General features: G+C 40.4%; 1 protein-coding gene across 1 annotated transcript; it reads left to right on the forward strand.

The window, feature by feature from the left end:
• Nucleotides 1-1129: 1129 nt before the first annotated feature.
• On the forward strand, nucleotides 1130-24062 carry LOC117557697 (anoctamin-1). The gene is made up of 28 exons (XM_034233646.1): nucleotides 1130-1186; nucleotides 5476-5643; nucleotides 5795-6097; nucleotides 9807-9902; nucleotides 10107-10279; nucleotides 10689-10743; nucleotides 10849-10900; nucleotides 11019-11074; nucleotides 11274-11321; nucleotides 11609-11673; nucleotides 11977-12111; nucleotides 12199-12359; nucleotides 14756-14838; nucleotides 15224-15235; nucleotides 15685-15759; nucleotides 15861-15917; nucleotides 16561-16635; nucleotides 17129-17330; nucleotides 17565-17676; nucleotides 17756-17813; nucleotides 17907-18007; nucleotides 18119-18282; nucleotides 18371-18523; nucleotides 18712-18764; nucleotides 20913-21091; nucleotides 21334-21439; nucleotides 22070-22697; nucleotides 22851-24062. Exons 2-28 carry the CDS (start codon nucleotides 5515-5517, stop codon nucleotides 23513-23515), a joined length of 3996 nt encoding a protein of 1331 aa, XP_034089537.1. The 5' UTR covers nucleotides 1130-1186; nucleotides 5476-5514; the 3' UTR covers nucleotides 23516-24062.
• The last annotated feature ends 296 nt before the right edge of the window (nucleotides 24063-24358 follow it).

A 24358-nucleotide genomic window follows, 5' to 3' on the forward strand; every position in this document is an offset into this window, starting at 1 on the left:
TCAAAGATTATTTCTGAAACAGTATGGAGCTCAAATGCTTTTTCTCTTGCGGGTTTATCACAAGGTGAGTTCCTTTTTTGATTTCCTTCTTTTTAAACACATGTGCTCTCCAGTACAGGTTAGCTCTGAGTGTTAGCGAGGCTTGCTAATGTAAACAAAGATAAGATTACGTTCAAAACACGTCAGGCATTGTTTCTGATAGCAACTTTCTGTGGGTCCGCTGCCGATTTGACGTCAGATCGGCAGCAAATCTGTATCCGCTCGTTGTACCCCTGTTTTTAAAAGATTTGGGTACGGAGGAAAAGAGAGAGGGTATTATTTTCTGACGCTGCATGAGTTCCCCGACACACCGGGGACACATATTTATGTATAAAAGACATCACAAAGTGCATTTTGCATGATAGGTCCCCTTTAATGTATATTTTCTTGTGTCTGACGCGTTGTTAGAATGAACGTGCATATATATTTACTTGTGTGCGCGAGCGTGACATGCATTTAAGTTAACCGCAAGTTTACCTTGACTTTCTAATGCTTCTAATGCCAATTTTGCAGAGGTTCAAGGCATTGGCTACAGACAAACAGTGTCATTGCTCCCACTAGTTCAAGCCATCACACTGTATGTATGTATTGAATGTGTGTGTGTGTGTGTGTGTGTGTGTGTGTGTGTGTGTGTGTATACAGGGGCGCCGTTTACCGACAGGCAAGTGCTTGGACCAGAAGGGGGCCCCCAAATAAAGTAGATTATTCCAATCCAATCCAACTTTATTTATATAGCACTTTAAACCTCCTGACCAAAGTGCTGTACAGAGAGATACATACAATATAAAACCACACAGCTCAGCTCACAAAACATAAAAATAAATAAATAAAAACATTTAAAATAAAAGATACAAACACAAAACAAACCAGAATAAATGTAAACATTTTTTTTAAAAAGAAAAAGATTAAGAGGGTCCACAGCAACGACAACATGAAAGACCCTTTAATTTACTGCAACGACATGTCGGGAAACCCCCTCAAGGGGGCCCCATGCATAGCACGCCGAAACTGCTTCTTAATTTCCTTTTACTTTACTGGCATTGATCCGGACCATTGACCTTGTATACAATTCACAAGTGGACCTTTAACAAAAAAGTTTGAGTACCCCTGCTGTAGAGGGTATACACGGTCCTCTTTTAAGTCACTTGTAAGTTCTTTCTTTCTGATTTCTGAGAAGCTTTTGTTTTGATATAACCTTAAATTGAATATGTTTTGAATGGGGAAAGCAGCATTTCCTTGAAACAGCTTTCGATTTTATTTTTAAATCAACACTTTCTCCTAATAATTGCTGAATGTTAGGCTTGCCTGTTGAGAGATTACATTGTTTCATTTTAATCTTAACCCTTGTGCTCATACAAATATTATTTTTGCTAAATGAAAATAATTAGTTTGAGGGTACCCACTGAAAGAATCAACAGATTGCTCAATAAGGTAAATAATCAGTTGCATCCCTTCTTGGATTTATTTTGCTCACTGATCATCCTTTCTTCTGGTACAAAAGACTACAATACACACACACACACACACACACACACACACACACACACACACACACACACACCTATTGCATTGGTAACTAATTTGTATCAGAGCTTCTTTCTCTTGCGTTCGAAACGGGCAGGGAATTAGCTGCCCTGTGCGCGCGCGCTTTAAGCCACGGGTCCGGGATCGCGCGAGGATTGTCTCTACCATCTCAGCTTCTCGTCAGGCTGCGCACCTCGCGCGTCTTAGCATCCATCTCCATAGCGAAGCACTGATCCTCCACGAGCACTGGTGAGTCCATGTTATTCTTTTCTTGAATGTAAAGTAAGTGTGATTTTTATTTTAAACAACATTTTACATATTTTACTCTGTCATTTATTTGCCCTGCTGTCGGGTTGAAAGTGTCTTTTGCACTTTGACACTTAATAATTGGAACTATAGCTGCTTGTGTGGACCATAGACTGTATATATGGTGTGGACGTTAGGATTACTCCATAAACAAAGCTTCACCTAAACCCCTGTTTAGTGTAGAAATCCCCCGATAGCTGTAGGGTCGCGTGCCAGGGGCTGTTTTGTTTTTTTACCTCCGACCATCTGGGTGCACACAACTGTTGTGTCCATGAACGATTAATTAAACACTTATCGAGTAAACAGCTCCTGGAAATGCTTGAGGATTCATCAGTCAAAATTGAATTGAATTCGTTTATTGTATGCTGTTTTTTTAAATACAAATGTGCTGGCAGGTGTACCGGTTAAAGTAAAACTCACTGCAAGTATAGGCTACATGTGATTTGCACTTGTATTTAATGTATCACTTTAAGCTAAAGTCTTTGTTAGTTTCACAACTGTATGTTTCCTTTTATGGCATTAGAAAGGAATGATTTAGATGTTAAAATTAGCAAAGAGTAATCTGCTGTATCCCAGGACAGGCCGTATCGCCTGTTGCCCTTTGCCTGGTTCTTTTTAGTGTGAGGGTGCAGCTGGCTCTCCTGCCTGTCAGAGAGCTTACGAGCCTTTAAACCCCCGAGCAGAGACACTCTTGGATGCATTTGCGCATTCCTCTTGTGCCGTCTCCATAGTGCAGAAACGATATACAAATATTACTAATGCCTAATACTCAGGCATTAGTTATAATACCTATGAAGGAAACTAATAAGAACATCTTATAAAGCAAGTGTTTTTGGAAAAATTAAATGCCCCTAATATTTTAAACTAAAATGTTTTCTTGCATTGCAAATAATGACAACATTTTGAAATTCATAATTTAATTGGTTTATTACACTTTAATGATAATTGTCTCCTTTCTTTAGGTAGATCTATCACTTTATTTGACCGAGTAAACTTGTTTTTGATAGTTAGACATTAATGTAAAGATATATCATGCCCAAAGAACAGCATAAAAACGTTTTACAAATATCATGAAGGAGTAAAACAACAGTCACAGACAGAAATATTGGTTGTTTTCCATATGGAGAGTGAATAGTAAAAATAGGAAATAAAATCCAAGGCATGGTCTATCTCTGATGTGCTGGTTAATTGATGCTTAATTAAAGTCTGAATTAAATGTGCATTTATTTTTTATTCACAACTTCAGCTGTGTAAGCATTATTTGAGACAGCATGAAAATCAGCCATTACAAGATATTATATGACATTATATGCAAAGTGACAAATGCACCACGCGTTGAGAATCTTGCTAACAACATGAGATCAACAAACTCAGACCTCTATGTTTTTCCAAACACAACCAAAGTTGTACTCGTACTTATTCTGTACAGATATGACTTTAAAACACATCGATGACATTCTCATGGGATGCAACATAAATCTGACTAAGAGATATGAGGACCAAAATGCATATTTTTGTGTGCACAGAATATAACAGTTTTCCAAATGTGTGTTCCTTTATTTCTTAATAACTGATATTTCACCTCCTCAGTCCTTTACAATACTTTAAAAAAGTCTTATAAGGAAAAGTAATTATTTTTGTCTTTTTGTTCACCAGTCATGTTCACAACAATTAAATGTAAAAGACGGAAAAATTGAGCTTTAAACGTAACTTGGTGTTAATGAAATATTTATATGTACATTAGATAGTGTCCATACTCAATATTGTCAGCATTTTACATTATTTCTGTTTTCATTTATTATCTGGATGTACATGCCTGATAGATTGCAAATCGTCATCATTTGTTATATGATGGTTAGGTCAAAGGTTTCAGCAACCACTGACTTACAAGATGGATTAATTGTTACATAATCCCTTTTTGACCTGCTGAACCCTAAGAGACATATTCTCCCTTTCCATCTTTGCTCTGTGTTTGCCAACACATTGTAAAGTGGGATAATCAGGGATGTGGGGGGGGTTGAAGCATGCTTGAAGCACTCTATATGTACGCTGATCAGTTGACTGTTGGTGTATTTGTTTGTCTCATGGCTCTTGAGCGGATAGTTTTAAACCTAGCATGGGACAGCTACTGAAAGCAACCCCCTTTCTCTTTCACCCACAATAAAACCTAATGATTTAATCTGTATGGCATTTTGACCAACAACATGTGTCTAGATTAGATGTAAAGGCTCAAATATTGTATGTGTATATTTCCCATCTTACAACCTGATCAGTTAAACGACCCAAACTGTATGATCACTTAAATTGACACAAGTGCATTCAAAAATGTTTAATTTAAACATTGCAGTATACATTTCCATTCATTGTTGTGTGTACAAGTTTTGAATTTCAAACAGAATTAACAGTAACAGATAGGGGTGTGAAACATGGAGTAAAAGTCACAGATAGATTCATTTGAACAACAACACAAGATGACAGCAAAATGTGAAAGATATGTCTTGTTTATAAGAGCATGTGTAGGGAAGGAGACTTTATTCAGCATTAGGGAACAGATGTACTATTTCATTACCTAGAGCTCAATTCATGTCACAATACTCCGCCAAAAATAAATGAATGTGCTTCCGAGTTGTGGTGTCACATGTTAACAGGACACACACAGGTAGGGCACCATACTATCTATATAACAAAAGGCTCATTGTAATTCAATTCAATCCATTAAAACTATGCTTCCTGGTAACAGCAGTCTTATCCAGCTGTTTCCAAACTTGGAACAGTTGAGAAAGTGAATGGCACATTTTAGGGTTATTAATAGTGTTATGTGTTGCTCTTAAAAACACTTGTTTGATATTTTATATCTGTGGATTCTAGCCCTGGCATACCCATGTGCTTCTGTTAGTGTGAGACTTAACTTCTTGGTTTCCCTTTAACACTTCCGTGTTCCGGAGAATGAGCCTAGTGACCAAATTACCCCAACAGATTGTAAACTGTGCCGCTTGGATTGCAGGGTGAGCTTAATCTGAGCCTACAGCTTCAATTGGGTAAAAACAGAGGAGACAGCTTAACTTTGACTTACTTTGCTGTCTGTAGCAGCTACTACTGTGATGTTTTTCAAACACAATACTAAAAAGTCAAATTGACCTGCGCTATATAATATATATTTCTGTCTCGACATAAACAATCAAAATCAGAGGTCCTTATCATAGCTTCATAATAAAAGAAACCCTGTTCATTCAAAGGAATACGCATCCTAAAATAAGACATGAAAAGAAATGGAAGCACATTCCTATCAACAGAAAACACAACTAAATACAAAATAATTACCAATGAGTAAAACATTGGGTTGTCCATTTTTTTCCCAATATGACATTGATGGGCTACACAATAAAGTAAAATGCATACAATCAGTGACTATGGTTTCAGTTAGACATACTTCACTTTCAATGGTCACAAAAAGTTAAGGCACCATTGTGTTTTAATAATATAATCTAGCTGGGAGTAATGGTGCCTGCATTAATGGATTATTTCTTTCCATTAACAGACACAGAACGGGTGATCGTCCCAATTTCTGAAAACTGAATTCTTGTTTTTCTGATCATGTACCGACAGTGATGAAACGGAAAAGAACGTGTGCCTGTCACCACAGAAATGAGTGAGCGGTCTTCCAGTCACTCAGTGAAGCTTGTGTCCTTGGCCCAATCACTGTCCCAGCTTGGGTTTGAGGCCGCCAATGGAAGCCCCGTCAGCCCCCCCGACGATGACGAGCCCCCTCCTCCGGTATGGACTTCTATGAATATCAACAGTCCCATCCTGAATCCTCAAAATCACACAACAATTGATTACCTACTTGGCATGATCTGTATCAAGTACTACCTACATTCCCAATGTGTAACCCCATACATCTGTGTGCTTTTCTGCATTTCTCCAGGAGTCCGGCATCGAGCTAGGCCCTGGACTATTTTTCTCCGATGGCAAAAGAAAAGTTGACTATGTCCTTTGCTACAAATACAAAAAAAAGCCATCCAAAGCACGCCTTTCACTTATCCCCAATGGGACTCTGCCCGTTTCGATTACGGGCCGCTGTGAGGTGGAGGCAGAGTCTGGGGATGGAGGTGCTCCTGCAGGAGAGGTGGAGGAGTCAAAGCTGACTGAGGAGGAAAAGGCTTTAATGAGGGAGGAGTTTGAAGCGGGTCTAATGGAAGCAGGACTACAGCTACAGCGTGATAAAGAGGTGCGTTTCTGCTTTTACAGTCCTTTCAACGTGATTATTTTTCATCTGCTACACACTTCTATAGACGTTTATGGGTCAGAGCTGACCTTAAGTGATGTGAACATAAATCCTGTCATGGACGGCTGCCAAACAGGTTGAGGGGAAGATTGACCTTGTCCCTTAAAACTGGAGGACATGCCTGCACTCTGGTTTAAAATAGCCTTTATTACTTATTGGTGATTTATTATGGGATGTAATAATAGTTATAATAGTCGAAATTACAGTAATAAGTATGTTGGATGTTGTATGTCTTTTGTCGTGTACATTAATAGTATCTGCAAGTGTGTTTGTTTTCCCTATGTCTGTGAATATGTGCATGTTAGTGTGTGTGTCTTTGTGTGTGTGTGTGTGTGTTGGCGTATGTGTTTGTGAGATGGTTGTGTGTTAAATCAGCTGCTGTTTTGGTTGAGGATTAAGAACACTCGCCATGAGTCTAAAGCCAAAGGCCAGATTATAGGGCCTTATTAGAGTGATCCACTGCTCAGAAGTGTGTGTGCTGAAACATGAGTGCACAGTGGGGGAGATTGGTGGGTTTAGTTTTGATTGAATGGGTGGAAGGGGGCACTCAGTGGTCACTGTGTACTGGACAGTATGTCTATCTGTCTGCCTGTGCTTGAATACGATAAGAATCACATTTTTGTAACTGAGCTCTGACGGTTTCATCCAATTGTTTACTGTTGTGGGTATGAATATGCTTAATTTAGCCTTTATTTATACAGGTGTAGATCTCATTGATACACAAGGTCTAATTTTCAAGAGAGACCTGTCAGTGGTAACACTACCACACAAAGTTACAGACAGACAGGACACTAAACACGGAGGCAACACTAAGACCCCGGCCACACGAGGACGAAAACGGCTAAACGCATAGGATTAACGCAAACAAGCTTCCGTCCACACGCAATAGTTATCCGGATAGTGTCTGCCCACACGAGACCGCTCCGTTTAGCTCCAACCGCTGGAGAAGCTGCAGTACATATGCAGGAGCCTGTACGTGGCGCTGTAACTTCCTCCACAAAAGCAGCGAAGAAGCATGGTTGTCATGGTTGCCCTTCTGTTTATTCTCCGCGGTGGGGGGCGAGGGAACCGGGCAGAGTTTCTCGCCAGTCAATGTGTATTAAAGTTTAAACCTTCCGACAAAATTATAAAAGTGCCGGTCAAAGGTCTTCTTTGTTATTTATTGAGCTTTAAAACAAATGAATAACGACTCTATATAATATAATAATAAAATACACGGAGCCTCTCTTTTTCCTCCCTCTCTTCGGACAGCGCCAGTGTCTGTTTCATGCAGCAGCTGATCCAGTAATGAGTCACCCGGCCGACAGTAAAAATAAACATATTTATAACTAGTTTAGGTAGTTTGAGAGGTGTCTCCGTCCTGTCAGATTAGACTTCACTCGCGTTTATGTCCATATCGAGAGAAAGATAAATAATCTGAATTCAGTGTGCAGTTTACTTTGACGCGGGGGTGAGCAGCAGAGGTGGGGAGAGGCGGGGCTATTGCGCAATCACTATCAGAACATGTTCGTATAGGGCGCACACACGGAGCTGTTTGACCCCCCAGAGCGTTGCGTATGCCGTTCTATCCACCTTGGGACCCGTTATCGTTTCCTCAGTCGTTTAGTGCCGTATGCGGTCGTCCTCGTGTGGCCGAATGGTCTATATGACACTAAACAGTAACGCAAACGGCCGTTTTTGTCCTCGTGTGGCTGCAGCCTGAAATACAACATCGTAAAAAAAAAAGTAGTCATTAAAATCCATATACACTACAGTCAGATATAGCAGGTGCAAACACCCACAGATGATTTCTCCAGCTTTTTTAAAAATGAGTTTAAAATCCGTGATGGGTATCAAAGTGGTCAGCTAAGTTCCTGCTGAAGTGTGTTCCAGGTCGAAGGGGCAGAGTATGATATGGCTTTTTTCCCAAGCACCGTGCGTACTGAGGGGACGGACAGAGTGATATAATGTTGAGATCATAGTCTATAGCTGTACTGTTTGTGTGATATGTAAGTGGATATGTAGAGGGGCAGCAGTCCAAGCATAGCGGTATAGATGAGTTTGTACCAGTGCAGTGATCTGCGCATTGATAATGATGTCCAGTTGACTAAAGCGTACAGCTTGCAATGGTGTGTGAGGGGTTTACAGTTGGTTATGAACCTCAGAGCCCCATGGTAAGCAGCGTCCAGCAGATGAAGGGAGTGAGCTGAGGAGTTCATATACACAACATCTCCGTAGTCCAAGAGCGGCAAAAATGTAGCAGCTACAAGCCGTTTCCTCGCACTTGTGGAGAAGCAGGCCTTATTTCTAAAAAAGAATCCCAGTTTTAATATCAATTTCCTTAAGAGATTGTCAATATGTGGTTTGAAGCAGATATTTTCATCTATAGTGATGCCTAAGTATCTGTAGGTGTTAACAGCTTCATTTTTATAGACTTATCCAAGGCATTTGATACTGTGGACCATGGCATTCTATGCCAGAAGTTATCCCATATAGGCCTGTCTGACCAAGCTGTTGGTTGGTTTGCAAACTATCTTTCAAATCGCAAGCAATGTGTAAAATTCAGCAGTCTCTCCTCAAGCTTTCTTAATGTGCTCAGAGGTGTTCCTCAAGGTTCGGTCTTGGGACCGACCCTTTTTACTATTTATATAAATGATGTGGGTCAAAGTATTGATGCCTCTGTACATCTATATGCAGATGATACTGTTGTGTACTGTTGTGCTAGCACTGTTGCCCTTGCATTTGAACGTCTGCAGTCTGCTTTTGACACTTTTCAGTCACATCTGTTCCACCTTAGGTTGGTGTTAAATTCAGATAAGACAAAAGTCATGTTGTTTTCCAATAAGAAAAAGTTACCAACTGTTCTTCCCTGCATCATGTCTGCACAGCATTAATTGTGTTGTTTGTTTGTGCTACAGCATAAGGAAGTTATTTTACATCATACTTACATCATGATTGTACAATTTACTTTTCAACCAAACGGTGGACATACTTTTTTTTACCACTACTCATTCAAAGTGGTAAAAATATGAATCTTTGCATCAAAATGCTTCCTTTTTATAACATTTTGATGATTTCTGATCAGAATGAGGTAGCTTAATAGTAGTGTATAGTGTCCAATGATGGGTGTTCATGTTGCTGTCGGAAAATTGCTGGTAAATTGCTGGTGACACACAGCATTAGAGGTGTTGGTTGAGCCTGTGCAGTGGTAGCTGCCTTGCATTAAAGTCATTACAGTAATTGCATGGGCAGGTTATAATTCTGTGGGCCATAGAACAAGGTAATAGCTTGTCACTTTTCACATGATCAAAATGGATAACTGGCTACATTAAGGCGGCTTTCAAGTACCTAGTCCAACATTATCTGGACTCATTTTCTATACTTTGGAGGATTGGGAGGTTCTAGGCTTCACATAATGGGATTTCCAACAAAACAGCCTCATTATTACACAAAGTAGCATACTTACAGGTTTAGGGAAGGCTCATCTGACTGCCATGGGCCATGGATAACAAGAGCATTACATCCAAGGCAAAGGGAGTCAAAAGACCAGATACACAGTTAATCTATTCATAGAGGCCTGTAACCCACATCTAATTACAAATATACACAATGGTTGTAGTAATGCATTTTGTGTTTTTATTATGTTAATGTTTGTCTGTGTGTACATTGGCAGAGGGCTAAAGGCATAGGGTTTATCCGGCTTCACATCCCATGGCCAATACTCAGTCGAGAAGCGGAGCTCCAGAAGATCAAAGTGGCTGTGAAGAAGGTCAGCAGCCATTTACACACCCTGGTTTTTAATGTTAAGTTGTATGTAACATGATTCTAACATTTGCAGAATAATTATTTGGGTGCACATAACATCCCCTTCAAAGAAATGCAATGTGAATAGTGATGACGGGGATGTGTGTAGTGTGCACAACTTAGTGTAGAATAGAATCAAACCTTTTCTATGTGTGTTTTCATTGAGCAGAAGTGTGAATTGCGGAAACGGATGGGAATTGCTGGGATGTGGGATTCCATTATGAACAAAATCAGCACACCGTTTCTTCCGGATGTTCCTGACTGTGAGGTCCAAAGAGACTCACAGACACGTGTCCACTTCAAAACCCTCAAACATCCTTTTATCAGAGACAAGCTCCACCTGTAAGTACCTGTCTGTCCCGCTCACATGCACACATTTCGTGGAAGGGAAACTAACCCACTTTATCCACGCCCTTGGCTGGGGACACGCATGCCCTTCAGTTGAGTCCTGATAAGTGATTTAGATAACACCCATAATATCCAAATCACCTGCAGGCTGTGTGCTTACATCATTCTTATCATAACATGGTGGAGCTTTCATGTAAATTAATATTACTGTTTGGACTACTGAAATGCTACTGGGTCACACTCAACAGTGATTTCCTCAAGTTACCTGATTTATTTGATTAACAAACACACACAAAGACAAAATAAACACTTGTGTCACTAAAATGTGAAAGTGAGTGAAGTCTGTTGTTAATATTAATCACTCACATTTTGGTCTTTGACTGCTTCCTGTCATTTCCTGCAGGTATGACATCAAGTCAACAGAAACCCTATTTGACAACGCAACACGCAGCAGAATAGTGAGTACAGAAAAAAAATCCAACAAATGTTATGTAAGGAGGAATATTTATATATATATATGTAGTTGAGCTCACACAATTTGGATTTCCTTTTTTTGTGTTTAGGTGGCTGAGATTATTTCCCGCACTGTCTGCAGTCGAACTTGCCAAACCACTGGTGAGGTCAAACTTTAGCTGTGGTTTTATTCTCCTTTCTTATATTGTGCATATGCACATTCATGCTACCTCTCAACATGGCTGTGACACTGCGTTGCACTTCCTATTTTCTAATTTAGGCATCAACTCATTATTGGCTCAGGGTGTCTACGACTCTGCCTTCCCTCTGCATGATGTGAGTATAACAGAAAAAGCTACTTCACTTGACAATGTGAAAGTGCATGTGCATATTCTTTATGTTAAGGGCCTTATTGATTTATATAGCACCAAACATAGAAAAAATACTGTTCTTAACCATTGTAATTGTTGTAATTATGATATTGCATCAAATAAAGGAAGTAAATCTCTATATAAAGGGTTCTTTTTTTCTACAGGGTTCGTTCACAAGGAGAGGGAGGAGAGATCAGCGAAATGACAGACAGGTGAGTTCAGTGGACCCAAAATGTTCTCAAAAAGCCTACTACACATATTGGTGGGATCAGTGGAGATGGTACCTGTCACTTTTTCAGGGCAGGAACATGTAATGTAAAGTGTTCAAAGTTTAATTAACAAAGCACTCTTTTAAATGTATAATGCTTTTTTCCTCTCAAAGCATGACTTTGAGAGGGAAATGGCAATGAAACCGCTGTATATTGTCAAATTAAATCCAATCTGCAATTCAATTATCAAGTGTCAACTTGTGATTTATTCTTGTGTCATGTGCTTTCAGCTCCTCCATGAAGAATGGGCCAACTATGGAGTCATGTATAAATATCAGCCGGTTGACTTGATCAGGTATGGAGCAGTTAGTGAGAACAAAGAAAAAAAGTCTTTAGCTACAGCTATAGTTGGGACTGCAATGCAAACACTCTGTTGTTTTAACTAGAAAGCTCATAGAGAGTCTTAAATGTAAGAGATCTAAATAAACGGTAAGCTACTACTGAACCTACCATGAAGTAATAGTTTTGTTGGCAGAATGTTTTGACATTAGCCTTCACTGGGATAATCTGGCCTTTAGCTGGGACACTGTTTACTACTGTGGAACAGGATTGGACCATATGCCGGCAACTAGTTCATATATTTGCTTCATTTCAACAGGAAGTACTTTGGAGAGCAGATTGGGTTGTATTTTGCCTGGCTCGGTGTCTATACTCAGCTCCTCATCCCCCCCTCTGTGCTGGGCATCATTGTCTTCCTGTACGGTTTATTCACTGTGGATACCAATGTGCCAAGGTAGGCAGATTAAAACACTCTAATGGATGATTATCAGAAGTACACTATTATCGCCATACATGTGGTCACATTATTGTCTTTGCTCAGCCAGGAGACATGTGATGACCACCATAACATCACCATGTGTCCACTGTGTGACGGAGTGTGTGACTACTGGCTCCTGAGCTCCGTCTGCTCACTGACCAGAGCGTCGTACCTGTTCGACAATGGAGTAACTGTCCTCTTTGCCATCTTCATGTCTCTGTGGGGTAACTAATCATTCAAAGACACTTCCTTGATCATGTTTATTTCTGTAGTCCAGTTTAGAAGCAGTGGCAGTGAGAGTATGAACACTTGAATACAGCACTACGAGAATCACTGATAAAGATATCTGATTTATATCAATATCAAGCTACTTAACTGCATGCAAATGTACTGTAGGCCAAACGAGTTGACTCATGTTTGTATCAATTCTAGTCGAGAACATTTCTGTATTAAGGGAATACTTTACCCCCAAAAGGATAAATTGTATATCAATTACCCACCCCATTATATCTTAAGTAAATTTCAATAATTTTATGTATATTATTTCCGCATTTAACAACAACCAAACTATTAAAAAATCTCAGGCGAAAACATCTCACAGAACTTGTACAGTATGAATTAAATGTTGTGTGTTCAGGCTCATCCTAACTATTACCTAAACAAAAAGCATTTTCTTTACAAAAACCTCACTATTTTAAAAATAAAGGAAATACTTTTGGAAGACTTTTGCAAGTTGAATAGGGAATAATAAGACATGGATTATGTTGGATAAGATGTATGATGGTTTTTATAGATTTGCTCTTGCTAAAGGTGGGGTAGGTAATTTTGGAGAAACCAGCTCGAGTGCGCTAGAATTTGAAAATACACAGCCGGAAAAAATGTGCCACTTCCTTACAGAGCCCCTCCTCAAACACACAGAACGCGCACATGACCAATGAGGGCACGAGATAAGTTTGTGCACAGATGGAAGGCTGACAGGCAGGTAGGCCATCCAGTTACTTTAGCCGGGCCGGCTAAAATGATTGGTCGTGCTTTATACAGTATCACGGCTTCCACAGATGCAATTTGTTTATGTATTTATTAGGGCCGGGACCCGATTAAAAAAATTAATTTAATTAATTAGAGGCTTTGTAATTAATAAATCGAAATTAATCGCATTTTTAATCACATATAAATATTTGACCTAAGAACAGTGAGAAGCAATTTTTTTCACATGGATTTTAGTATACCATTAGGCGCATTCACACCGCAGTACTTTTCCCACAAAGGTTCATGAGAATTTATTTCATGAGAACTCTTTGAACCTGGGGGTGGATTAGGCAAATGAAGCCGCTGACGTCACTTCTTCTTCTTCTGCTTTGGGTTTACTGGCAGGCCGCAAACCACTTCACGGCGTATACTGCCGCCCAAAGTCCCCGGCCGGAAGTCCCCGGAGTTGGGGACTGGCTTCAGTAGAAGCTGCTGGGAGTCCCAGCAGCTTCTACTGAAGCCTTCCGAGTAAATCGCTAGAACGCCGACACCTCCTCATCTCCACCGCTCCCATGTTTTATTTTGTGTTGCCATAAGTTAGTCTCTCTGCGTTTCTGCGCTGGGCTAATGCTAATAATGCTAATGCAAGGATAATAAAATGGCGGCTTCACAAAACTTTTTGGGAGTTTTACGGGGCGTGGTTTGCAATCCGCCCAGCCAATCAGAAATATAGCTCTTTTCTCACAAGAGAGCCGTACGAAAGTCCCTGCTCTCTAGCAGCTCTCTGCTCTCTAGCAGGGACTTTCGTGGGGTTAAAAAGGTTCTCATGAACTCATTTTAGTACCGGCTCTTTTTGGTGTGAACGCGATAAAAGAGGCTAACGTCCACGCTAGCTGCTATATGTTTTGCATTGAAGTTATACTTGAGGCTTGATGTGCTGCGGTGATATGCGAATTCCTTTTTGCATAATTTGCACACAACCGTGCTCTTATCGACGCTTCCATCCGTCCGTTTTTTAAAACAACATTTCCCACTGTTGTTCACTGTGGTTTGTTGTTGTCTGAAGTCATGAACGTTAGTTGGTGCTCCAGTATAATCGGTACGCCTGAAACTCATCCAGTGAGAAACGTTCCGCGGTGCAAAAATAAGTGCGATTAAAATGCGTTAATTTTTGTGTAATTAATTAATCTTAATTAACGCGTTAAAGTCCCGGCCCTAGTATTTATTGTCAAAGCACTTAAGATATTCATTGCTATCGGGATGTTAAGAGCATTCCATGGAATATAACAAAAAGTGTTTCTGAAATAAATTACATACCCCACCTTTAAATGCAGCAAACGTTTACTTTCATTAAGAGTTTCCTCTGTTTTTTGATTCTGCATTCAATGTGAGGGTATAGAATAATTTGTTTTCTCGCAAGCCAAAGCTAACAGGGGTTGAGAGTAATGGATCTACAAACCATCATTTTGGATGTAAAGTATATAAAACATTTGCTTCATTTTGTTTGCTGTAAAGGGAGGCTCATAATACTCCATAACTAAAACATTATAAACCCACTATCAGACTTTCTTGTGTAATAAAAGAAAAGGGGAAATCTTTTTGTATTGTTTACAGCTAATGATTGTTATTCCTTCTGTGTTTGTTCTTGTAGCTGCCTGTTTTCTCGAGCACTGGAAGAGGCGCCAAATGTGTCTGAAACATATGTGGGACCTTACAAGCCTTGAGGATGAGGAGGTACCAAAATAGATTCAAGAATACACCCACAATATTTTGGAATAGACACAGTGTCAACTGCTTGTCATTGAGAGTATCCATGTTTTTCTCCATGTTGTAAGGTCAGAAAGCCCAGGTGAAGCATAATAACATTTGTTTTTTTACCTTGCAGATTATTATTCGTGACAGAACAGTGTCAACATACACATGTACACTTGAACATCAGAGCACTAACACGGCTCTTTAACCTGTTAATGGCTGTAATGGGATTGCTCTATTCTTAAAGGCTGTGCTTGCTAGTGACACTGCTGTGTTTAATTATAAACACTCCCAGCGTTGCAGCACCAATACAAATCTCTCTTTTTCTCTGTCTCTCTTTATGTATTTCTGCCATTGCTGCTTATAGGAGCGAGTCCAGGTGTGTATTATAAATCATGTCTTTCAGAAATATCTTTGTTTGAATATTTATTACCAATGTATTTGGATAACATATTTTGAGTTGTCTAGGAGAAGACTCTTTTTAAACGTTACTGTGGTGGGTCTTCTAATAAGAAATTGTATAAAAAAACAGCATTTTATTGATTTTGGAAAATAAATTCCAATCAAAATCAGTCTGATCCCTTTGATAAAATCTATGTTTTTTGGTCAAGGTCCCTGACAAAATGTTATTCTGTCCAGGTGCAGGCCACTAATGACATCAAACTGCTAATGTCAGTTTTTCAATCAGAAATGTCATAGAATATGGCTCTGTTGTATAGGTCTGTCTAACCCTTAACTCCGTAGCAAGTGACCAAAGTCCATATACTAAGTTGTGGTGTGAGGGTTGTTTTGTGTGTGTGTTTTACCATGTGCATGTGTGTGATGCAGGAGGAGCTGAGGCCTGAATATGAAGAAGCTCTGCTGGAGAAAAAAGCAAAGGTGAAAGAACTGTCAAAGAAAAAGGTATTGTTTCTGGGTTTATGTTTCAGATTCAATTTTATGATTTGTGACACCAACCGAAGTGACAGCTTCTAACACGTTTCTCACTCCGTTTTGACTTGCAGATGGCTCACATTGGGGATGGTATAGATGGAGAAAAAGACCAAATGCTGACCTCACAGGTATCACTGCACCCTTCTGTGTGACTTTATGTCGAGACAGTTGCTAATAGGAGACGGCAGGGCTGTTGCTTCATAGCAACATTATCCATACCAGCATTAATTACAGCATGTCTGAGTTTTTATTCGAAATTAAAGTTGTAACAGACCTACTCTGTCTGTATGAGTTCATGTTGGTGAACAAAAAGGAAACCACCTTCACCTCGAGTGGATGGTTGACTCCAAAGCGGCTTACCTTCCTGAGATTAGCTTAGATTACTGATAGAGAGAGAAAAAGGGAGGAGGGAGAGGAACAAGGGGAGGGGATTCTATCAGGCGGTAAACATGCACCTGGCAGACAGAAACCATAATGTCCTCAAAATCTGTGCTCAGCATTAATGTACATCCCATGCTGTTCATGGAAGTATATTACAGTGTGTGTGTGTGTGTGTGTGTGTGTGTGTGTGTGTGTGTGTGTGTGTGTGTGTGTGTGTGGTGTGTGTGGTGTGTGGTGTGTGTGTGTGTGTGTGTGTTGTGTGTGTGTGTGTGTGTGTGTGGTGTGTGTGTGTGTGTGTGTGTGTGTGTGTGTGTGTGCGTGCGTGCGTGTGTGTGCGTGCGTGTTTGTTTTTATCTTTGTACCCAATTAATATGCATGTTTTCTCGACAGCTTGAACCAGAGTCCCTGGAGATTGAGGATCACCTTTCAGGTTATCTCATCAATGTGTCCACTTTACTACTGCTGGTACTGCATTTACATTCCTCCTCTTATAATCACATCAAACATTATATAATGATTACTGTCATTTTTGGTGAGAACAGTGTACAACAGAATTATTCAGCTTTTTCCTCCTGTCATTGTTTGTCTATTCACTTGAATCACTTCCTCACTGTGAAGCATATTATGTCTATTATTTTTCTCACAATGACAGTGTTAATAGCAGTGACCCAAAATGTGTGCTAGCAAAACAAATTTATTCTGGAAACAATCTAACTTGTTCCAGACATTAAAGATCATAAAAAAACAAATGTTAATTCAAATTCAACAGAAGGATAAAACTGCCCTTACAATAAAAGAGAGAAATCATAAAAATAAGAGATGAAGCAAACAAAAAAATGCTAATTTACACGCACTTAAAATTATAAACATACACTGCTCATAAAGAATAGTCATTAAAAAAGCAATCCTATGTTGTTGTCTAATTTTAATATTGTGGGTATGTGTGTTGTGTGTGCAGATCTTCGTCACCTTCTCAGCCGTTTTTGGGGTGGTGGTTTATCGTATCTGCATGTTGAGTGTGTGGTCCATGAACCCTGACCCTGAAGCCAAGGCCAGCGTGAGGATGACCGTCACCACCACAGGCATCATCCTCAACATGCTCGTTGTTCTGGTGCTGGAAGAGGTCTACGGATCCATCGCTGTGTGGCTGACTGAACTGGGTATTCAATATAATCCTGTCATTATGTAAAAACGGTTTAATAAGGAATTGTCACGTCTCTCAACATTGGGCCAATGGATAATTGCTGAACAAATAAACATATTTTTGGATTAAAACAAAACGATTTGAGCATGTAAGGCCTTGTTACTTATTTAGTTGACTCCTTTGGATGAAAATCAATCAATGTGATGCCTAACATGATGTGTTTACGTTTCATGTTTCTCCTTTCCAACAGAACTTCCTAAGACAAAGGAAGAGTTTGAAGAGAAGCTGATCTTTAAGTCTTTCTTCCTCAAATCCATGAACGCCTTTGCACCTATTTTCTATGTGGCCTTCTTCAAGGGCAGGTGTGTGCCTCATATACAATCTTTTACCTCTCAACATTGTCTTTCCTTATTGCTTATTATGCAACATCTTTTCATACAGGTTTGCTGGGCGGCCTGGGGACTATGTTTACGTCTTTGGAGATTATCGCATGGAGGAGGTATCTTCACTTACACACATTAAAAATGACGCGTATGTATGTACAGTTAATGTGTATCTGTGTCTTGAGAAAATGTGTTTTGTCTTCCTACAGTGTGCCCCGCCAGGCTGCCTCATCGAGTTGTGCATCCAGCTTAGCATGATCATGCTGGGAAAGCAGCTCATCCAAAATAATGTATTTGAGGTTCTCATACCGTAAGTATATATAAAGATTTTAACACTTAACTTACACTTCTCCTTTATTTATCAATCGTTGCTATCTTTGCTCTGACTCTGCACTCTGTTTTCTCACATTTGTCTTTGCAGTAAGCTGAAGAAGATGTACAGAACGATACAGGAAGAAAAGGGAAAGAAAAGAGCAGCACAGGATGAGGATTCTGTAGCAGAAGAGAAGAGGCCGAAGCAACAATTTGACAAAGACTTCACCCTTGAACCCTATGAAGGGGTGACTCCAGAATACATGGAAATGAGTGAGTCTCTTCTACTACTTTGCTCACTCACTAGTCACTCACTACTGCAATCACACAACATGCTTCTTTAACTTTGTGTGTTTTACAGTAATCCAGTATGGGTTTGTGACTCTGTTCGTGGCCTCCTTCCCGCTGGCGCCAGCGTTCGCTCTGCTCAACAACGTCATTGAAATCCGCCTGGATGCTGCAAAGTTTGTCACTGAGCTCAGGCGGCCTGATGCTGTGAGGTGTAAAGACATAGGTACAGATCACACATGAGAGCACGTCCACTCTGTCAGTCAGCCTGTGTGAATGTGAAACAAGCTATCCTTGAAATTGTAATCACTTTTTCCCTTAATCTTCTCTGCCTTTGTCTGTCCCGCACACATTTCCCTTTTCCTCCTTGTCTTTTTGTCTCTGTGTCTCTTTTCATGCAAATTCTATGTCCAGGGATTTGGTACAACATACTCTGTGGAATCAGCAAGTTTTCTGTCATTACCAATGTAAGTGTGTGTGAGTGTATCTGTGTGTGTATATACTATGTATGTATCTGCTGTGCCCATTAACTGGATGTGCACAACTAGTTATTTAACGTTTTGAATACTGAGTAATAATATATGAGTGAAATGTTTTGCTTTTGCCATATCATTGTTTTTTACATCATCAAGTTTTTATCTTTTGTTTTATTTGCATTTCATACTTAAAGCAACATCAATTAGTTCATTATTATATTGTTGCCCCTTCAATTCTACAATGCAAGTAACCCATACACAGCTGTCTTAAACATAGACATATGTCCCTTTACAGGTGCATTTGTATATGTTTTCAACTTTTGATATTACACATTACTATCATAAGTCAGTGTAGCATCATAAACAATTTTGAAGCTGTTAACATTTAAATTATTTTAAGATTAAAATTGTGATATAATGTTGCGTTAAAGAGACAGAGGATCATCATGTGTAAAAAGGAGCGCTCTGGAGTGTCTGTGTAACAAAGAAAATATGTTTACATTCACTATTTCTCACAAAAATGCATTGAGTCATTGATGCAATTTGCATTTTCTAAAGCCTTTGCAAAATAGTTGGAATTATTTGCGTGAACACATTAACATTCATGTTTGCTAGCTGGCAGTCTCCTTTTCTCTTGACTTGTCGGTGCATTTATTTACACAAAATACCAGCTATTTGATCAGTTGAGTAACAAAAGACCATTGGCAGGAATGTGGAGCCAATTAATAATAATAATAATAAACTAATAGTTTTTGCTGTATTTGTACATTTTCATTTTTGTTTGTAAAGTAACTAGCAATTATATCGGTCACAAAACATATCATGAAAACCTTGATATATTTTAAATTAACTTGGTCAAAATTCTCACCAGTGTACCTTTAAGGCCCCGGCCACACGAGGACGAAAACGGTCGTTTGCGTTACCGTTCTGTGTCATATAGACCGTTCGGCCACACGAGGACGACCAAATATGGCACTAAACGACTGCGGAAACGATAACGGGTCCCAAGGTGGATAGAACGGCATGTTTATTTTTACTGTCGGCCGGGTCACTCATTACTGGATCAGCTGCTGCATGAAACAGACACTGGCGCTGTCCAAAGAGAGGGAGGAAAAAGAGAGGCTCCATGTATTTTATTATTATATTATATAGATTCGTTATTCATTTGTTTTAAAGCTCAATAAATAACAAAGAAGACCTTTGACCGGCACTTTTATAATTTTGTCCGGAAGATTTAAACTTGAATACACGTTGACTGGCGAAAAACTCTGCCCGGTTCCCTCGGCCCCCACCGCGGAGAATAAACAGAAGGGCAACCATGACAACCATGCTTCTTTGCTGCTTTTGTGGAGGAAGTTACAGCGCCACGTACAGGCTCCTGCATGTACTGCAGCTTCTCCAGCGGTTGGAGCTAAACGGAGCTGTCTCGTGTAGACAGATTGATTGATTGATTGATTGAAAAGTTTATTAACAGCTTGTATATTGGGTACAGTATAGTACAGCTCAAAACATACAATTGTTAAGGGGATGCAGACCAGAGAAAGACTTTCGTCTTGTTTACATCAGGGTCCCCCATTTCCAATTCATCGTATCATTTAAGACATATTTGACATACAGATGGCTTATTTACAATTTACATACAGGTGGTTTTTTACATACAGATTGCTTATTTACAATTTTCATTTTAGATTTCGTTCTAATACATCCTAACCGGACATTTAAGACATACCAAGTCTACAGATATACAGTTAGTAACAGAGTCTAAAATGCGAGTATATACATAGATGGGGGGGGGGAAGCTGTCCATTGTACGACAGGTTGAGATTTGTACCATTACCGGGGCCAGTTTTGCAATGCTCTCCCCCGAAGGTGCTCTTTAAAAGAGGTTTTGAAGGTAAGTATAGTTTTAACAGACACTATCCGGTGAATATTGCGTGTGGACGGAAGCTTTTTTGCGATTGCGTTTGCGTTAATCCTATGCGTTTAGCCGTTTTCGTCCTCGTGTGGCCGGGGCCTAAGTCTAATATAATCCTATATGGTTGTATATAGCTTATCACCAGTTGATGTTGCAGCAGTAATTGGTACACGATGATCATATTACACTATTGTAAATTCATCACTCCTTGTTTGTCTTCCCAGGCGTTTGTCATCTCCTTCACGTCAGAGTTTGTTCCACGAATGGTCTACCAGTACATGTACAGTGAAAATGGGACCATGAAGGGCTTCACAGAGCACTCACTGTCCTACTTTAATGTCACCAACTTCCCACCGGGCAGTGCGCCCACCTCCACCCTCATCACCGGAGTCTCTATGTGCAGGTCAGACTGACTCTCTTATCCCTGACCTACCTAGGTTTTCCTTTAAATCCTGAGCCCAGCAGCTTAGCTCTTACTTTACCCAATTACCAAACTTGACAGGAGTATTCAGAAACTGTAAAATGTGGGGTTTACAGAAGGGGTTTTACGAAGGCAAATCCTCAGATTTTTCTCTGTTTGTCAACCTTTTTGGATTTATGGTAGTGTATGATTCTCCTTGTTAATACACTGTCTGTGTTTTTCAGGTATAAGGACTACAGAGACCCACCGTGGGACTCTCATGCCTACACCTTCTCTAAACAGTACTGGTCTGTCCTGGCTGCAAAATTGGCCTTTGTAATATTCTTCCAGGTATACAAATATTATTTACAATGGTTCTAATATTAATGTCTAAAAGTAAAAAGTGTTCCCTGATCTCCAAGTCTTTCTTTTTCAAATCTAACACCAATGCAACCAACTGATATGTGGCTTTCTTTAATCGCATATGTGCACTGTAATGATTTGTTATTTACTCATTCTTCACCATTGTTTTGTCTTTTTTGCCTGCACATGCATGATGTTATAAATATATATCTGTATATATATTTGTTTGGGATGCGCCAAACAAACATGTCCTCTCCTGATAGTGTGATACTGAGTTGTATACATCCCCTCAGATTATCTGCTTGTACAGATTGAAGAAGATACTTTATTTTTCCCAAATCTAAATTGTTGGAATTCTTTTTATGTAAGCTAACATAAAGCCAGGGATTTCAATGGTGCTCGTCTGGAGCCCGCTGTGACTGAATTAGTGTATCTGAACAGCTGAAGATCAATCATTAATGTCCCTCGAATACCAGGCGATGGAGCCATTAATTGATGTAGATGGCAGATGGTTAGGACCACTGACCTTCTTTTGCGGTTATTAAAACCTATAAATATGCACCCTTTGATGTGTAAGCTAATATAATCTAAAAACGCCACATGTCTTTTCCCCTGCAGAACTTTGCAATGTTCCTCAGCATGTTGGTGGCCTGGATGATCCCAGACGTGCCGCGATCTCTGCGGGAACAGCTGAAGAAAGAGAACATGATGCTGATGGAGTTTCTGCTGAATCAAGACCAAGGAGCACGTGCCAAATCTCACTCCCCCGAACACTCAATCTCCTGCTATCCCACCATAGAAATGGTGGTGGAGGAACCAATGGGAGAACTACAAGAGCCGCAAGTGGAGGAGGACGAGGAAGAAGAAAGGGTTGAAAACAATCTGGATGAACTCAGAAGTAACAGTGACAGTGATCTAGAGGTTAGGAGGTCTTCCGAAGAAGTTGAAGAGAAGGGAAAGGAGGAGCAAGGAGAGGAAGGAGAAGATAAAGGTGTAATAGAAGAGGTAGAAGAGAAAGAAAAAGAGGAAGAGGATGAAAAGGGGGATACTGAGCAAGAGGTAGGAGAAGAAACAGTCGAAGGAGAAGAAAACAAAGAGGAAGAAGTGGAAGTAGAAGAAAACAAAGGGGACGAAGTGGAAGTAGAAGAAAACAAAGGGGACGAAAAGGGAGTTACGGAGACGGAGGTTCATTATGAGGAATTTACTGTGGATCTGGACGCCTTCATGAGTCAGCTGGGTCTGTTAGGTAAGAGGAGAACACGTGCTGTGTTGGTGGTCTTGCTGTTTTGGGCTTTTGAGCTTCATTTAGCAATACATGTCTTATCATTTGTCATCCTTTCTGTAAAGTAATGTTGTCCTGTTTATAATACATTTCTGTATTTCTCGTCCTTTACTTTAGATGATGAGCCCTTCCCAAGCACAGCCAGAGAGACAGAGCTCCCCCATTCAGAGTCCAAACAGGAACACCAGAAGGAACAGATGCCTCCTTCACATCCATCGTCTAAAAGAGGCTCATCCCTGAGTCTGAGTGGCTCCAGGGAAGAACTGACGCCATCAGATATTGACACGAGGCCGTTGTCCTTAATTGCTCCTCCTCCCAAAGAGCAAGTCTCAAGGGCCAAGTCCAAGACCCTGCCTTCTCGTCAAAGAGAGTCGGAGGCTTGTTACAGCCTGCCGCGGCCCAGCCACTCCACCAGCCTCACCAGGCTCCAGCAGGCGGCCACAAGTATTCCCCTGGTCCCACTGGGCTCTTCATTACCAGCCTCAAGCAACCAATTGTCTCCCCCCCACAGACCTGTGTCACCATCATCACCTCCTCACCCTGCGGAGTCTCTAGCGGCCCAGCAGCCCCAAGCCCCCATTGAACTATTCGCGCTGAAAGCCCCCCCCCCTCAGCAGCCACGCTCCAGGGGCAAAGCCCGGTGCTCCACTCTGCCTCCCCGACAGAGAGCCCCCGGTCCTGAGGAGAGCTCCATCAAGCCTAGCCAGTCCACCAGCTTTACAAACCTGGGGGACCGCATCCCCCCCTCCCCCAGTGAACTGAAGCACAACTCACCAGTATGAGAGAGCTGGAAGGGAAAAGGACAGAGGGGGTCAGAGGGAGGGGGAGGACTATCCAGATTAGCCCCTCTGTGACTGGAGCCTCACCCCTCCGTCTGTCCTCTCTCTCTACCCACATAATACCTGGGGTCTGAAGAGTAACCACCTAGAAACACTGAGCGTGCTTTTATCCTCTTAATCTTAATGTTTTCACCACTCAGAGGTTTAGGGCTGACACTGACAAAGGGAGTGCTGGACAATTCAGAGGAAGCGGCTCTGAAACTCTCCCTCCCGTGCCAGAAAACATTACCACTGGAACTTTGACTCTTTCTATTCCTGCTGACTTTTTTTGGAGTTTGTTTTTTTGTTGGTTTATTTTCACAGCTAAATAGCCACTGCTCCTCAACCATTTTCTGTCCCACACATGCAGCAGTGCTGCCTTGTAGACCAGAGGAAGATGGAAATATATACAGCACCGCTAGTCTCAACACTTATGCCGTCAGATACCGTTTATTTCTAGAGGTTTTGATATATAAAAAAAATGTGATTTATAATAAATGAAGGTTTTTCATATCTGTTTTTTTGTTTGTTAACACACAAGGTTATAAGATTTTTTTATATTGCATTCAGTCTTGGCAACTTAGACACAAAGGCTTTTATTTCTGACATCAAATGGGAAAATTGGAAGTATTTTATTTCTCAAAGTTAATTTGAACAAATTACCCATATTCAGCTTATAAGAAGAATACAAAAATTAAGAAGAATAAAGAAACATCAAACAAAAATCAGAGAAAATAACAAAGGCATTAACCCAGCACTCACGACACATTCCCAAAATGTCGCTAATGAATCCTAATCGGGAGAAGA

Source organism: Gymnodraco acuticeps, unplaced genomic scaffold (genome assembly GCF_902827175.1).
Source record: "Gymnodraco acuticeps unplaced genomic scaffold, fGymAcu1.1, whole genome shotgun sequence".
Lineage (NCBI taxonomy): Eukaryota > Metazoa > Chordata > Actinopteri > Perciformes > Bathydraconidae > Gymnodraco > Gymnodraco acuticeps.

Bases quoted from the DNA above. Each gene is read 5' to 3' on its own strand.
- LOC117557697 (XM_034233646.1), top strand. From the start codon at position 5,515: ATGAGTGAGCGGTCTTCCAGTCACTCAGTGAAGCTTGTGTCCTTGGCC. The intron at 10,901-11,018 runs GTGAGGTCAAAC...TTTCTAATTTAG, and splicing joins TCGAACTTGCCAAACCACTG to GCATCAACTCATTATTGGCT. The intron at 16,636-17,128 runs GTACTGCATTTA...TTGTGTGTGCAG, and splicing joins TGTCCACTTTACTACTGCTG to ATCTTCGTCACCTTCTCAGC.